This window comes from Falco cherrug, chromosome 1, assembly GCF_023634085.1.
Source record: "Falco cherrug isolate bFalChe1 chromosome 1, bFalChe1.pri, whole genome shotgun sequence".
In the NCBI taxonomy this organism is placed as follows: Eukaryota; Metazoa; Chordata; class Aves; order Falconiformes; family Falconidae; genus Falco; species Falco cherrug.
Window position 1 is genome coordinate 104,223,660 of NC_073697.1, and position 16,689 is coordinate 104,240,348.

Sequence of the window (16,689 nt, forward strand, 5' to 3'; positions counted from 1 at the left end):
GCCGGCGCTTCTTAGCAGCACCCAGCTGCAGCACCCGCTGCCCCTCCAGCCCCTCCTCGGCGGCTCGTGATGGAGCCAACAGCCAAGTCAGAAAGACACCCAGGCTTTGGAGCAGGTTTTACAACCTGAGATAATCCCTCACTTCATTATAAGATGGGATTTTAAAACTGCAGAGCAATGAAAAGCTTCCACTGGGCAGTGGGAAGAGAGCCCTTTAATAAACATAAAAATCCTATTAAAAATATATATACATAAACTGTGCTGCCACATAGAGGCATTGGCGACAGCTCTCCCTATTTATCATGAATTTTGCAGTTGGCAGCGCTTTTATTTTTAATGCCTGACCACTGGAGTCCTGCTATTGCAGGAGCCTTTTTCTCTATCTTTTTAATAAATGCAAGAGTCTAGCTGTCATTTTTGCAGAGGGAGGCTATAAAAGGTGAAATAAGTACAGTGTAAGGGATCTAAAGCCAGAAGGCTGGTCAAAAACTCCACAGTATTTTAAAATTTAATTATTTTTTAACGTTTGGAGTTAGCCGTGGCTGTAAACGTAAGTCCTATAATAATGAATTGAGCGAGCAATCGGTTCATTCGGAATACCAGAACAAATCAAAGAGTAGCACATCACCCAGAGTACTGTGCTATAATGCAAAAAATCGTGTACTGAGCGAAGGTAAGAGCTTAGGAGATGATCTGGCATACCACACCGAAGAAACAAACCAGCTGAGTGCCATCATTTCTGACCAAGCACTACAATTAATCCATTGTCCATCCACAGTTTCACTTGAAAGCTAATAGATGTCATCAAGGGGAACAAGGTCTACAGAGAAGGGTGTCCTTCTGGAGGAAGGGGTAAGTCACTGGCTGGCAGGGCTTGGCACGCACCGATCCAGATAGCAGTGTGGGTAGGTGAGATGCATTTCTGCTACAGAGCTGTGCATCTGCCAGTTTCCCCCCGCCCCCCCCCTTAACTATAACCCTTTTATAAGAAATTTGAACCCGTTTAAATTAAGTACTGAAAGGGGGACAAAAATCCTGATGGCACTTTTCCAGAGCATTTTGCGCATTTTCCAGGGCTCTTCCAGGGGGGTAGGATTCTCTCCCAGTGCTTTGCCTCCTGCTGTACCCGAGGCTGAGGGGTCTGTGCAGGAGACTGAGGGATCCCCAGGGTGGAAAGTTGTTGTTTTCCCACCGTTGTACAGACCCCACCATTGGGCTGGCTCTTCAGCCAGGGCTGTACACAGGAGCTTTTCCTTCCCTGCTTTCTGTGACCACCTCGGCTGCTTGCAAAGATCTGTGAGCTGGAAGCTCATCATCTGGCCGGCATCCTCTTAAAGGTATTTTAAGAATGCCACGTGGAGCACCAGCTCGCAGTACTTGCAGCGTTTTGTAGCGCTCTGGTGGCAGCAATTCAATCCTTATTTGGGTTTTGGCCAATGTTTGTTGTCCTCACTGGAAGTGGTATTGATTATTTGAGCTCAGGAGCCAATTATGGCCGATATGATACTCACCACCTCGTGTTCCAGGATGACGTGTGCCATGGAGGCTACCTTCAACTGTACCTGCCAAATGGGGCAGTGAGGCCCCGGGCAGACCTCTGACCTTCTAAATCACCTGTGATGTGACTAAGTGGTGTAACTCACGCCCTAAGCCTTACTTGACGTGTGTCTGTTGGGTTTGGTTTGAGCAGGGACTTGGCGTTTGTTTAATACCTCCCTTGGGTGGTGCAGCGTCCCACATGGCATCTGTCTGTCTGCTTGATGGCACTGCAGATCTCATGCGGCAGGGAGAATTTGGGAGGAGAGAACACCGCTGTGCCAAGGGCAAGCGGTACCATCGGAGCCCACCAGCCATGCAGCAGGTCCGCAAAGTGTCACGGCAAACCCACGAAAAGCTGAAGGCTTCACCCCCATGCGAGTCAAAACAAGGGACCCTGATTATAATACACAAAGCCCAAATCTCTGACCCCTTAGAGGTCCTCCTCAGCCAGAGGTATGTCCCTTGTCATCAGAAGCAGGAGTGACCTGATAAACCAGTTGCAGTTCATAGCCCACGGAGATCTCTGTGGGGACAGGGATGCTGCAGGGCTGAGGCTGGGGGGGTCGGGCGCTCTGCTTTCCTGGAGGGGGAAGTGCCGGAGATGGTGAGTTCGGTGGGTTGGTGCTGAAACCCAGGTGATTCCTCATCTTGCTTTTTATTTATTACCTTATTCTGCCTCACTGAGTCTGCGTTAACGTTATGTCTGGTGTTGTCAGCTCTCCTTGGGTTTTCTACATTTAACAGTTTCCTGGGCAAAACACCTTCCCATGTGGCTCATTTGATGCTATTTAGATGAATCGGTTGAGCCTGTAGCCTGGGTTTGTTTCATTAAAATTTGGGCTGTACTTTTCCATCTGGCTGCCTAGTGGAAACAGTGTCCAAAATTGGTATTTCAGTCACTTTCTGTATATTTTTCGCAAAGCTAATTGAATTATGAGGAGCAGGTTACTTAAGCAAATACAATGGCCCCTGTCACACCTCATAGGACCTGTTAAACACAGAAAACCAAATGTGATCAACACTTTCCAGTAATTACAAATGCGATGGGCAAATCAGCCTCCCTGCCCCTAGAGGAAGAGGTTGACGAGGTCTTCTTGGGGCAGCTCCTCTAGCACCACTACTGCCGAAGGGAAACGCGATAATGCCTCCGTCCACCGTGAAATACTGCATCTTCATCTCATTCCTGACCCAAACCAGTATTTCAACTGGTACTTAATGAACTGCAGCCAGGCCCATGCCGTCTGTACAAAGCAGGAATATCATCTACTCTGTTCATAGAGGGAGAAAGGAGTTGTGATCTCTTCTCGCTGCTGGTAACGAGTCATTAGCGGGCTTGGGCACATGGGACAGGGCAGCGAGCACAGGACCCCGGAGCACGCGGGGCAGCCTGTGCATCCTGCGCAGCTGGTGCAGTTACTGGGGCAGCCACGCTGCTGGCGGCTTTTGGGGATGAGTTTGCAGAGAGGAAAGGTGTCACTTGACCTTTCTGTGATTGAGTTGCCTGGCTGCTTTAATGGCTTTGGGATGCGGGAAATGGAAGTGTAAATACCACTGACGTGCAGGTGGCCTCGCCTGCGCCTGCCCGCTCTGTGCTGCCAGGGACCAAATGCACGTCCAAAGAAGGAACACATCTTTTTTTTCTTTTTTTTTTTTTTCCCCCTCCTCCTTCTTATTTATTTCACAGGCAAGGAGCAGAGGTGGGAATAAAGGAAAAAAAGACGTCAGCAGCTTATTAGATCAGCAGCAGTTGTTTTGAGCCCTTGCTTTTCCATGCCAGTTGATGTAGTAAGCTTTGTTTTGGGGGTGATTTTCTCATGCAAAGGACTGTCTGATCAGAAAATGGTATTTTGTTGCAATAATTTTCTCCGAGCAACTTGGCAGTGGTCTCTCTGAGGTAACATGCTGTTGATTAATGCACAAACTTACCCCCTCTCCCTGGTGTCTAGTTTTCATTCCATGTAAGCTCTGATTATTCAGTAAAAAAGAAACATTGGCCTATGAAGCTAAACATCAAAATGCAGAAGCAGAACCCTCAGTGTCCCCACTGTTTGCAGTGTGTTTGCTCAGGGTTATTTTCATGCCACACACAATTGAGGTTATTGAGGAGAGCAAAATGAACAGTATTTGTTATTCAGTTCATTTTGGGTTTTCAGCGCTGTCATTGTCTCACAGCAGTGGTGCCTGGGGATTCAGGGGGTGTGAGGTTATGGATTTATTACATGGTGTCTGGATCGGTACAGAAACAGCTTCCAAAGGTCTTGCTGAAGGAGAAGGAAAGGGATACTGTGTGGAGGAGCCAGGAGTGGGTGGACAGAGTAGGAAACGTGGGTATGGAGGCATGAAGTGATGTGCCTGCGGTGCCAGGGTGCTGTCTGCAAGAGCAGCAATACTGGGATTTATGCTTTCAAACCACTGGGCTGCATCTAACCTCTAAGCAAAGTGTGTAGGTTTCTGCTGAGACCTCTGCCGTGGCTTTGCTGGCTGGATCTGCATCTGAGGGCAGGCTCCTTACGCCACGTAGATTTAACCGGGTTTACGCATTTGTAAGTCTGGATCTGGACCTGAACTGGTTGTTTCTATAATTTGCCAAATCAAAGTCCGGGGAGTCTTAGAGAAGTTTATGCCTTCTTTCCAGAGTCCATGTCTGGTTTTACGGGCTGTTAATATATTAAAGTTTCTTTAAAACAGTTAATAATTTGTATTAAGTGGTTTAGCTGCAGATTTTTACTACTGAACGACCATAGACTTAGAAGCAAATGGAATGGAACTGGGGTTATTCTTAAAAAGATTCCCATGATCTTAGTGTGTGATCAGCTTGTAATTTCTCATATGTATGTTACAACATCTATCCCTGACAGAGCTGTGTAGCTCTTGTCTTCTGCTTTAGAGATGGAGACAGCAGCCTGCCAATGCATAGGGTACCTGCTCTGCGTCTCCAAAGCCTTGGGCTAGTCCCCAGGCCGCTCTGGCAACCTGCATCTCAAGTCCATGAGAAGAAAATGTGGGTTTAGAGCAGGAAAAAGGGAGCAAAAGAGACCAGAAAAGCTGGAGTAAACTCTTTGGAGAAATTGTGTGATAGAAGGGATTCGAGTTAAGTCAAAGACCTCAGGCTGTTTCTGCATGGGGAAGTCAGCAGTGCTGGTCACAGCATCCGAGTGAATTGCTGAGGCTCATGTAGTTCCCAATTTTGTCCTTGAAAATCTGTGTGAATCCCGCAGTGGAAGTTGATGCGATCGGGATATCTAAAAAGCGGCACGGTCGGCACAGTACCAGCCTGTGCAGCAGTGTGGGAAGCCCAGGAGCTTGGCCGGATAAGTGGGCTCATCTCATTCCTTGCTCTGAGGTCTGTGCTAACCACATACGGACCAGCTGGTGGACCTGGCACTCTCTGCCTCTAAACCAAACCTCTGTCCTCCCCCCCTGTCTCTTTGCAGAGCTCCCTTCCTCGGAACACTTGAGCGTGGCTGATGCGACATGGCTTGCCCTCAACGTGGTGTCTGGTGGAGGTGGCTTCTCCGGCTCCCAGCCCATCGGAGTGACCAAAATTGCCAAGTCAGTAATAGCACCACTAGCTGACCAAAACATCTCGGTGTTCATGCTCTCCACCTATCAGACGGATTTCATCCTGGTAAGAGGGCATGAGAGGACCAGGTGGCGTTACCTACCTGCCACAGGATGAAGGTTCAGTTGGGCAGTTTTAATGACATTCCTGGGAACAAGTTGTTGGAGCAGCAGTGGAATTACCAGAGTCTGCTTTCCCCAGAGCTCTGTGCCTGGTAGTTAGGCTCAGTGACACCTCAGGAGCTTTTCCCATGGGAGGAGGATGTGTTGGTATGGGTTATCAGGTGTGGAACGGGAGTGCTGGCCCACGCTGCGGTCTCTCCCGTAGTGGAGGCACTGGCAGCATTTCCTGCTGTGGTGGGTTGACCCTGGCTGGAGGTGGGTGCCCACCAAAGCCACTCTATCACCCCCGTCCTCAGCTGGACAGGGGGGAGGAAACACAAGGAAAGGCCCGTGGGCTGGGATAAGAACGGGGAGATCACTCAGCAATTACCATCACGGGCAAAACAGACTCGCCTTGGGGAAAATTAGTTTAATTTATTACCATTCAAATCAGAAAAAACACCTTCCTCCCAGCCCTCCCTTCTTCCCAGGCTTAACCTAATTCCTGATTTCTCTGTCTCTTCCCGGGGAATGGGGCTGGGGTCAGCCCCTCACACGCCGTCTCTGCCGCCCCATCCCCCGCACGCTGCCCCGCTCCAGCGTGGGGTCCCTGCCCCGGGAGCCAGCCCTGCGCCCCCTGCTCCCACGGGAGCCCTTCCCACGGGAGCGTCCCTCAGGAGCTGCCCCGGGGGGTCCCCAGCCCTGCCCCAGCCCTGCCCCAGCCCGGGCTCCTCTCCCCATGGGCCACGGGCCCTGCCAGGGGCTGCCCCAGCACCGCTGCCCACGGGTCACGGCCTCCGTGGGGCTGGCAGCCGGCTGGCATCGGCTCCGTCGGGCACGGGGGAAGCTTCTGGCAGCTCCTCGCAGAGGCCACCCCTGTAGCCCCCCCCACCAAAACCTTGCCACGCAAACCCAATACATCCACCATGACTCAGACATTGGTTTTCTGCAAGTTAGAGGAACACGGTGTCTGCTGTCAGGTTGGCTGATGATGGCCAAGAGGCTCCAAAGTTGTTTTGGGGGCAGACAGAGAGATTTTCTGTCTCACACACGTGTGTGCACGTACGTGGGGCACAGCCACGTAAGCTTCGTTTCCTTAGGAAACAAGGCTGAAGAACAGGCAGTGCTGAGTTCTGGAAGGGAAAAGAGGTGAAACATCTCCCTCTTGATCGTCTCCACGCTCTTTCCACAGTCTTAAAAGCACTGTGGTGCTTAATCCTAGTGATACTTGCAGTGATACCACCAAGTGTGCTTCTCTAGACACCTGTGCTTACACGTCTGCTGGCTCAAGCAGGAGTGATGTGTCCGCTTTTCTGTGCCCTGAGAGTACGTAACCTCCCCTGCAGCGTACTTTGCCTTCTGGTGGATACCATCATGAGCTAATCCTGTTGTCACCTTCAGGTACGTGAGCGAGACCTGCCCTTCGTGATGCACACACTGGCTGCTGAGTTCACCATCCTCCGAGTGGTGAACGGGGAGACAGTTGCTGCCGACGACCTTGGGATAACGAATGGATTTGTCAAACCAAAACTAGGTAAGGACCAGCGTGGGCTTGGCGTTGGTGTCCCTGGCACATGGGGATGACAGTCTGCCTCCTACCTTCCTTAAGCGTTTTGGTGGATATTTATCCTGTTGTAAAATAATAAACTGTCTTTAACTCATGCCTGAGTCTGTCCCAGTTCAAGCAACGATTTGAGTAGGTGCTTAACTTTCTGAGCGATGCTGACGAGCTTTGAATTTGAGCCTTGTATTGCTAGCTTCCCATCTCTAGAGGAGACATGCCTTTTGTAGGACAGAAGGTCAAAGTACAGTTAATTTCAGTTGCAAAAATAACATTGTCTGTAGCCTGTATTTCCATGTTTCAACATTTCAAAGGAAAGTAGCTTATATAAAAGCTCGTTGTAGAATTGCAGTGATTGATTCACAGAGAATATGGTGGTTCAACTTTCACACTTCAGTACCAGCCAGGATCAAGGCCACAGTGAGCCCAGGGCTGTACGGAACCTCAAGATCTTTCCAGTCTAGAGGAGCAAGTATCAAGCAAAGGGCACAATTAGCAAAAGGAACAACTTAAGTCCATATGTTTACCTACACACCTGTGTGTAATTTTGTACCCATAACCGAACAAAGCAGGGATCAGTTATTGCGAAGTGCCACTCAGCCTCGTTACTCGATAGCTATAAATTATCTTGTTTAAAAAAAATGAGCCTCATACAAAAAGTGTGAAGGAAGGGCACAGTGAAACACACATTGATTAGGTACAGGTATGCAATTTGTGGTGTTGCTCTGTTTAATAGTTGCGTGCCTGAATACCAGCTGCTTCTCAGCTGCTGGCTACATGTTTGTCAAGCTTTTGGGTTTTAATTTTTGTAGCTACAGCAAAATAGGCCCCCAGAAAGGCGGGGAAAGAGGGTGCATTGCCAGTAACCACAGCCAGAGAGGTGCCTTCCATAGTCCTGCCTTTTAAACGGTGGAAGCCTGAATTTATTTCTGCGTTCCAGTTTGTGTTGGCACCTCCTTTAGCTTGCCCCTTGCCTCATGTGGATGCACACGATGACCTGAAAGCCCCTCCAAGCAGAGAGCTGACCTGTGCCTCGTACCCTGGGGAGACCACCACAAGAGCAGGTTGTCCCCAGGCTCTTCAGTCCCTGTCTGAGAGCCAGCAGGGCTTCAACGGTGACCAGCTTTCTTACAGGCACTGGCGGCGCTCTCTGCAGCCGCTGCAGGTGTGTGGATAACACATCAGGTGGGACGCGAACCTGCTGCAGACGTGGCTTCATCGCTGTGTGTGTCTGTCTCTTTCAGTTCAGAGGCCCGTCATTCATCCCCTTTCCAGTCCAAGTAATATGTTCTGCGTCACCAGCCTGGATCCAGATACCCTTCCCACTGTTGCTACACTCCTAATGGATGTCATGTTTTACTCCAATGGGTAAGTCCCGGCAGGGAGACAGGCTTTTGGGGGAGGTGTGGCTGGCGTCCAGAGGCAGCAATTCACATTGCTTCTGCACGATGCCCAGAGATCTGCTGTGGCCTTATGCTGCTGCAGTGCCCTGCACTTAGGGAGGGAGGTTTCACAGGCTCAAGAGGGTTGTGCTGACAGGTGGAAACCAAATAGGAGGTTGGGGGTGTGCCAAGACACCTGCTGGCTTTGTAAAGATGAACCTCTTCAGATTTAACTGAAGGGTAGCAATGTGATGATGTGCTGAGTGTCCACATATGACCAGAGGATGTACAGCTGGCTGTGCTGCTGCCCCTCGGTGCCTGTGCCTCCTGGCCCACAGCTCACCTGTGAGAGGACCCTGGGGCAAAGGTGGGAGAGTTTTGTCAATTGTGGGGATTGGCATTTTTTCCCCCCTGCAAAATCCAAAAACCCAAAAGCAGTATAACATATCAGGACTTGGTGCCATTTCTGTAAGTCAGCGTATGAACATTTCTGATTTCACTGGCTTTATCTGCTTTAAAAATCTTCCTTTGCTTTTCTAGCCACAGTTAACGCTGTTCTTTTCTATTTCTTCAGAGTAAAAGACTCGGTGGTGGGCAATGAAGACTCGGGACATATTCGCTTTTTCTCCTTTTCTCTCATTGAGGGTTACATCTCCTTGGTCATGGATGTCCAGACACAGCAGAGGTGAGTTTTGGTCTTAGGGTCCCCTGGACCCCAAAAAAGAACTGGGATGTTCTCAAAGGAGCAGGAAGGAACTGAAGCTCCTCCATGTTAATTCTTGGAAGCCTCATTGTGTGTGTGTCACGTGCCTGTACACCCTGTCACTTTTCTGAGTGAAGTCTGGCATGTTAATTCTAGCTCTTGAACTTTGGGCTTGTTTGTCCGAGCCCTCAGTGAAATCGGTAGCCAATGTAACATAGGGTTATCTCACTTCTGAAGGAGGAACACTGGAGCAAAGTGATTTTGCCATTTTTATTCCGTTGTGCTTTTAATAGCAAAACCCCAAAAAGTCTGGTGTACGTAAGTTGAAATTTTGCTGCTAAAAGCCAAAAGCAGGGTGGGGACATCAGTGATGCTGTCCTCCCGCTTTGCTTTTACACATGGCTGGGCTTGGTGCAGAATCTTGTTGTGATGATAATGTACTGAGTCATCCCTGTGCAGCAGGAGCCCATGGCTCGTTTATCTGGCAAGGAGAAAGTCAGCTAGGGAGCAAATACCAGCCTGTTCCGTCTGTGTCTACTTCTGCAGCTTCACATCACAGAGGTCTCTGAGGTCTGGGGGCTAGACAGGGTGCTGCGCTGAGATGCAATGCATAGATTTGCTATTGACACACAGTGCAGTGTTAGCTTTGCTTCTTGCCTGCCCTAGGGACTCGTTTTGCAAACTATTAATTGCCCCCTTGAAAGTTTCTTCGACTTTAATTGGAATAAACCTGTCTGCCTTCAGGAGAAGCTAGAGGACTGGAGCAGCAGCCTGGTGCTTGGGGAACCTGGGCAGCCAGTTCCTTCTCTGTCCCAGGCTGCCTGCTTAACGTTGGGCAAGTCTCTTAGCCACTGGTCTCTTTCCCCCGCTACGAAATGAGGATCTCTGTGGGGATCCCGGGGACATCCCAGGGATGGTATGGAAAAAAGCACTGCTGATGCTCAGACACAAAACCAGTGGTCCCCATTCGCCTGGTTAAGAGGGTAGGTACGGAAACACGTTCTGTCCCTCGGTGTTTCTGAATGCAGCTCACATCAACCCTTCAGAGTAACAATCCTGACATTTATAAAGCTGGGGCACAGCCTGTTTCATAGAAACCTTTTTCCGTGCCCTCTGGGTGCCTGTGCATGCTACCAGCATCAGGTGCTGATTTGCCACAGGACATCTGGAGGGGCAGGCAGGTGCATCTGTCCCACTTGCCTCGAGTTTTCTCCGTTTCACCGAGCTGCTGCTGCTGCTATTGTTGGCTTCAAACAGCACAGGGATACAGGAACAGCAGCAGCCCCGCAGGCAGAATCGGACACACTGCTGTGTTTTAATTGCTGCGTTTGGTGTTCTTTTCCTTTTACAGATTTCCTAATAATTTGTTGTTTACAAGTGCATCTGGAGAACTCTGGAAGATGGTGCGGATTGGTGGGCAGCCTCTTGGCTTCGGTAGGTAAACATTTGGGGGATCAGTTGGTGCACAGGTAGTCACTCGCCTTAGGGCCTTCAAGGATGATGGAAAAATCCATCTGAGGCTTTGTAAGAGCCAGCAGCTTAACACGACTTTGCAAGCTGAGATTTTCAAACAGGAGGAGTGTGACTCCTACCTAATAAGTCAGACTTCTAAATGTGCTTTTAAAAGTGCTACATACTTGACAGCTTCATCGGAATTGCGTTCATCTGCTGGACTTTGCAGGTAGCTCCTAGGGCTCTGTTTAAAGAGAAAAATTGGACAAAAAGATGGCATGGGAGTGCATTGTAGGTTACTGAACTCAGTGGCCAGAAGGCACTCCAGTGCAGTCTTTGGGCAACTCTGTGGCTTTGGTAGATTTAGTCCAGATTTATAGTGGTCCAAATGGGAGCCCTGTTCATAGAACTGTTCCACATCCAGTCCTGCAAGTGGTTTCTCCACCTAGAAGAATATCGGACCTAGGTAGCACAGAGCAAATGCTTCGTGTCTGCAAAGTGTCGTGGTTACTTCTATGTCCCCTGTAACTTCAAGGAGTCTGATCTGAATATGGCAACAGAGGCCTGATCTTCAGAAAGCACGGCTCCTTCCCATGGTCTGTGAAACAGTTAGGAAATACAGGCTTCCAGAACATTTCTGAAAAGTGTTTGGCCAATTTTTATATTTAATTGCAACTTCCACACCAGACCACTAAAAGTAGCCAGAAGGAAGTTTTCATGCACTTCATGCATCTTAGAGGCAAAATATGTAGAAATGGCACAGTGTGTGTCACTGGTGGGACAGCAGTCCTCTAAATATGTGATGTTTAAATATGTTTGCTCCAGAAGCAACGTACCATTGATCTGCGATGAATGGGACAGAGGAACTATATAAATCCTGTCTCGGGGGCTGTGGTCGGTGGTGGTCTAGGAGCCATGTGTCCAGCCCGACCAGCAGGTCAGCATCTCCTCTCTCAAGAGATGCAGTGTTTGATAGCAACAGCTAGAGAAAAATGGAGGTTAAGGATGTATGAGACGGGTTTTGGTGCTTCCTTTACGAACATCATAAATTGCCTTTCTTTGGATCTTTGAAAATCATTCCAGTTCTAATGTTTTGTGCCTTTGGGGAGTTTACGTGTGTCTGCTGCAAAAAGATGGCAGTAAAATCAAATGTGCAATGTATTGTGGTGGCCCAAAGAGCCTGATTCCCTGAGAAAGAGCATGTTTTGCTACAGAGATCCCTTCTGATAGGAGTTTGTGCAGAGAAACTCCTCCCTGTGTAGGCACAGAGCTGGTGAGACCCAGGAGTTCTGTGAGACTGACAGGTGCCATTCACACAATGATTGATTTTTTTTATCTCCCACACAGATGAATGTGGAATTGTCGCTCAGATTTCTGAGCCTTTGGCCGCAGCTGACATCCCAGCCTACTACATCAGTACTTTTAAGTTTGATCACGCATTGGTGAGTATCAAGACAGCTTCTTTGGAATAGGGGAGTTCTTTTCCCTGGGAGAAAACTCCATTATGAGAACATTGCTCACCTGGAGAGCTTCTCTCCAGCCTCCTGGTTGTCCTGGCCCTGGGATCAGAGGCTCCTGAACTAAGCCCAGCCCTACCCTGGGCAAAGCTGGGTCAGGGGGTGTCACTCCTGCAAAAGCCTGGTCTGGGTCCTTAAAGACCTTCGCGACAGGCAGTCTCTTCCACTGCATCACCAGCTTTTATTAGAAACAGCCATAAACCCTCTCTGGTTTCCTGGAAGTGTAGCTGATGGCTCAAGGCTCAGGAGGTGTTGCCTGTGTGTGGGGGGAACCTTGTGGAGAGTCTCCCTGGAGCAGACCCCTGCTTTCATCTCTTGGTACCTGCACAGCCCTAACTTTTGCATGTTGAGACCCATCTGAGAGTCCTGATCAGCTCTTCTGGCCCCGCATCCTCCTCCTCGTGGTGTACGCCTCTGATAAAACAGCCGTCACTGTCAGCACAAGAAGGGAAGGTGATTTTGGAGCAGGGAAGGGTGTTGCCATGTTTGTTCTCCTGAGTGCCCACCAGCAGTTGCAGCATGAGGGTCTCACTGTTTGTGCAGGGTTCTCTTCTCTTTTGTACTGGCTGATATTTTACCTTCTGGGCCTACCTCTGCTCTTCCTTTGGCTGTGTAGGACACCCTGAAAAATGAGGAATTTCCCTGAAAAAGGAAAATCGCTATGCCTGTAGCCATAAACAGAACGGCATTTCACTTGGAGCCCATTCCCCAAGTCCTGAGGGAGGGAGTCAGTAGCCCACGGGCTAACAAAGCTAACAAACCTCGGCTGCTTTGTGCTTTTTGGGTTTGTTTCTTAAACATGCCCTTTATTGCATGACGCTTCTCCTTCCATCACCGTAAATTCAGTGCTCAGGCCCTGCTTTTGACCTGTAAAAGCTCCAGTGAGTTCAAGTCAGGGGTTTTTTTCAGCTAATTACTTTGGGTTTTCACAGTTGGTGTAAACCATTTGCAGCCTATAGGTCATGTGTGTAAAGAGTAAAAGTAAATATTATTCCAGATAGCAAAGGTCAAAGTGTTATATATGTTTGTCTTATTTTTTTTAATATTAACTGTGCTGATAAGATAAGCCAATAAAACACCATTTTAAAATCAATACTGTTAGCTTTGCCTCGCATTCCTGCCTGTTGCTGTGGCCCCAGGTGCATGCTTTCTGTGCAGAGCACAAGGTGTAGAGTGCTTCCAGTTGTCAAGCAATATCTAGAGCACTAAACCCGGTCAGTTAAAATAGATATTTCACTTAAAACTTGTGCCAAACGATTGTGATGACTCTGCAGGCAGCTCCACCTTTTAAAAGCGTCTCATCCTGCCGCATGTGAGCCCAGCAGATCCTAGCCCCCCAGCAGCTGGCAGGGTGTTATTTGGGCCGTGCACTAAGGTCTGCAAGTCTTCCTTACTCAAATCAGTGTTTTAGTATTTTGCTTGCTACTTGCTGGGGTTGTTTTTTTGTACGGTTTTAAAAACCTTTTCATCTGGACAGTGGCTATTCTAGCTGTCAAACCTCTCCACCGTGCGGAAGGTGCATTCCGAGCCCTCCTTGGCTTGACGTTGCTCCAGGCACGGGGGCTGGGCTGTGTGTTTGCTGGCTGTAGGGTGGTTTTGTTGGCCAAGACCCTGACCTAGATTTCGTCCTGTTTTTCCTAACTTTGCTACCGAGACACCTTGACCTCTAGTGACATTTGTCAAGCTCTAAGTGCACCTTGAATCCTTTCTCTACATCCTCCCTTTATTTATTTAAAGCTGTTCAGTACTTGTTGTCAGCAGTCTTGAGTGCTTGACAAAGCTTGTTGTTCCGTTTGACCTGATCTTCTTTCTCCTGTGCATCTTAAGGTTTTTGTTGTTGCTTAATTTTGTATTTGATCTGGGTGTTAATACTCGGGTCTTCGGGTAGCTGTAGAAGTTTGCCGAGGAAATCAGGACCTGTGCATGAGAAGAAATCCCTTTGGGAGACAGTGCCAAGATCAGACCCTCCAGGTCTCTGGTGTGTCCCCTGGGTGACAGAAGGTTGGGTGGACAGAGCTACGGTTTCCAGCTCCCTCTAGAGAAAGCAAGTGAGAAGAGTCCCTTTTCCAGGTGCTCTGCTCTCGCTGCCTCATGCTCAGGGCTGTCTTGCTCTTCTTCCCCAGAATTTTGCATCTAGCGAGGCCAAAGCTATGTCTGGGATGTAGTTCGGAGCTTTGCTTGTCCCTTCATGGTGGATGCTTTGATCCACCCTCTGGCTGCCAAGTGAACGTGTTGCACGGCTGCCCTGGGGTAGGGGTCTTTTGGGAGGGGTAGGACTTCTCCACTGGTGGCAAACTAGGATGTGACCTACAAATCAGAACTGTTCACACATCTGTCCTGGAGCAAATCCAGCCCAAACGTTCGTGGTATGGTTGATAGCATTTCCTTGACGTTAAGAGTCAAGCATTTTGCAGTGGGTGTTTAAGGGAGGAGGTGGGTCCGTGCAGGTCACAGCCAGCTGGCCAGGGCTGGCCGGTTCTGCTGCCTTCTGCACCTGTGCTGCACTAAGAAAATGTGTTTTGCAAAATTGATTCCTATGTCTTTCCTTATTATCTTCTGGAGAGGCAGTCACACGGCTTCTCCCACTGCAGTGTTCACTGTACTGGCAAAAAAGGATGGAGAGGAGGCAGCGGAGAGTCCTGTCCAAAGTCCTGTTCCGTGCGGTGGAGGTTTGCTGGGGTTTTCTTTCTAACCCAGAAGAATTTCCTGTATGGTTGTTTTAAGATTATTTTCTTCCTTTCCCAGCTGACTTTTGTTCACATTTCATCAGAGTCAGCCGCTCCTATTCCATCTTTCCATTGGAAAATTGAACATTTTTCTTGTGTATTTCTCCTGGGGTTTTTTCCTCAGTTTTGTTAAAAGCTTTGCAGAAAATCACAGTCCAGTTGTATTTCCACTGTTTGAGCTCTGGAGGGGCATCCAGTGAATCCAGGTACCGTACTCCTGGCCAGTGACTCAAACACCTCGCAGAGGAGACAGTCCCTTCTTCAACTCACTGAACGTGAATTGTTTTGGCTTCTTGCAGCAGCTTTTTTTTTCTCTCAGACCCCCTTCCACTTTCCGAGAGCTGTTAGCTGCCTGTCCCCTGAGTGTCATCTTTGAGTTTATGCAATGGTCGGACACCTCTTTTCTGTCCGATGTAACCTGTGATAGTCTTTTCTACTGATGAGAGTCGCTCTGAGATCTTTTGCATCTCTGTTACAAGAGTATTTTTCTTGCAGGAAGTGTGAAAAGATAATAATTTAATAACCCACTAAGAATTTTGTATGTGGACTTCTATGGTTAAGTCTCGTCACAAGGCTGGATAAGAAAGCTCAGGTGGTACACTGCACTATCTGGGATGCCCCACCACAAGCAAACTGGCAGTTGTCTTCTTCTGATGGCTATGTTCTCCTGTCACCCAACACGGTCTCCCCACCCACATTTGTGGGTCCCAAACCTGTAGGATGCCCTGGAGAGTTTCATGGAGCCCTGAGGCAGCCACCTAAACCCATCAGCCTTGCATGAGCGAGCTCCTGGTGTACAAAGGCATTGCCAACAAAAGGAAGGGAGGGGAGAAGAAGAGGAGAAGGAAAGGAAAAGCCCAAACCAGTTGCCTCCCCATCAGCACCCACCATACAGACAGCAAACCAGCCAGCTCTGACTCAGAGTGCTGCTTGCAGGGGTGCTGGGGGTTAGCACTTTTGAACTGGAGGGTGTCTCTCATAGATGGAGTCCGTTCTCGGTGGAGGTCAGGTGTCCAGCAGCGACGTACCTGGCTCCTTGGGACTGTTCTGGCTCTGGCTCCTGCCTGTCCTTTCCTTGTCGTCCCTGCCTGGCTTTGGCTAGAGCGTGACCTTTCTTTTTGTTTTCTTGCAGGTACCTGAAGAAAATATAAACGGTGTGGTCAATGCACTCCAAGTCAGTCAAGCTGAAAAGCATTAGAAATCTTCTGAGCTGGTTCCAGATGCTTTTTATTATTATAATTATTATTATTATTATAATTATTATTATTATTATTCTTTTTTTTCTCACAGTATTTCTTGAAAAATCTGATTCCAGAGAGTGACATGAAAAGAGACTGTGGAAAGTTGAGCAGAAACAGCTCCAATAAGCCTTCGTTTTAATTATTATTATTATTATTGTTATTTTATTAAATTTATGAATGAGGGGCAGGAGGAAGGGGAGTTCAGACGGTTTTCCTGACGTTCAGCTCCAAATCGAAGCGTAACCTGCCCGTGTTCTCGGTGTGGAAGGAGCTGCCTGGGGAGCCCTGTCTCCCCCTGAGCGCGGTGGCACGGCCGAGAGCTCCGCGACAGGACTGGGACGGACGGGCCACTGGCTCAGAGAGAACCCTGGCAGCCATCAGCGAAATGAAATGTGGAATTAAACAGAAAAGACGTCACATAGTGCTGGCTTGTCTCCTCGCATCAGACTTTCTGAGGACTGTCTGTCATTGCCCATGTCGGGATAGGACGGGGATTGGGTTCTGTTCCCCCTCACAAAACGGTTTGGCGTTAGAAAAGGGGAAAATACCCAGTTGTCTGAATTTTCACCTTTTCCCTTTCTCCCTGCTGTCAAAGCCTGACTGCTCTGAGAAGGACTGGGCGGGGGGAGCGTGGCTTTGGCCCACCGCCTGGCAGGTGGTGTCACCAGGACTTGTGTCTGCGTTGAGACTTGGCTGTTTTCGCTCAGTTTTCCCCAGTCACCCTCCCACTGCCCCCAGTGCCCTCCTGCCATGCTCCCTGCTCCGGGGCAGCTGCTGTCCCCTCACCCCCACACTGAAGCCATTGCCAAGCCCTTGTCCCCCAGGGCCAGAAGAGGAGGGAGGCATCTTTTCTCCTGTCCCCTCAGGCTTTTTCCCATCCACTTTGTGCCCACTCACAAGGATAC

At 49.1% G+C, this 16,689-nt stretch overlaps 1 protein-coding gene across 1 annotated transcript in view; it reads left to right on the forward strand.

Moving 5' to 3' along the window:
• Positions 1-16,351, forward strand: part of CASTOR2 (cytosolic arginine sensor for mTORC1 subunit 2) — a 124,208-nt gene extending 107,857 nt beyond the window's left edge. Inside the window, exons 3-9 of the mRNA XM_005439818.4 lie at positions 4,974-5,167; positions 6,604-6,736; positions 8,008-8,131; positions 8,720-8,830; positions 10,200-10,282; positions 11,648-11,742; positions 15,676-16,351. Coding sequence (XP_005439875.1) covers positions 4,974-5,167; positions 6,604-6,736; positions 8,008-8,131; positions 8,720-8,830; positions 10,200-10,282; positions 11,648-11,742; positions 15,676-15,741 — 806 coding nt within the window. The 3' untranslated portion in view covers positions 15,742-16,351. The remainder of the gene's footprint in view (positions 1-4,973; positions 5,168-6,603; positions 6,737-8,007; positions 8,132-8,719; positions 8,831-10,199; positions 10,283-11,647; positions 11,743-15,675) is intronic.
• Positions 16,352-16,689: the final 338 nt, after the last annotated feature.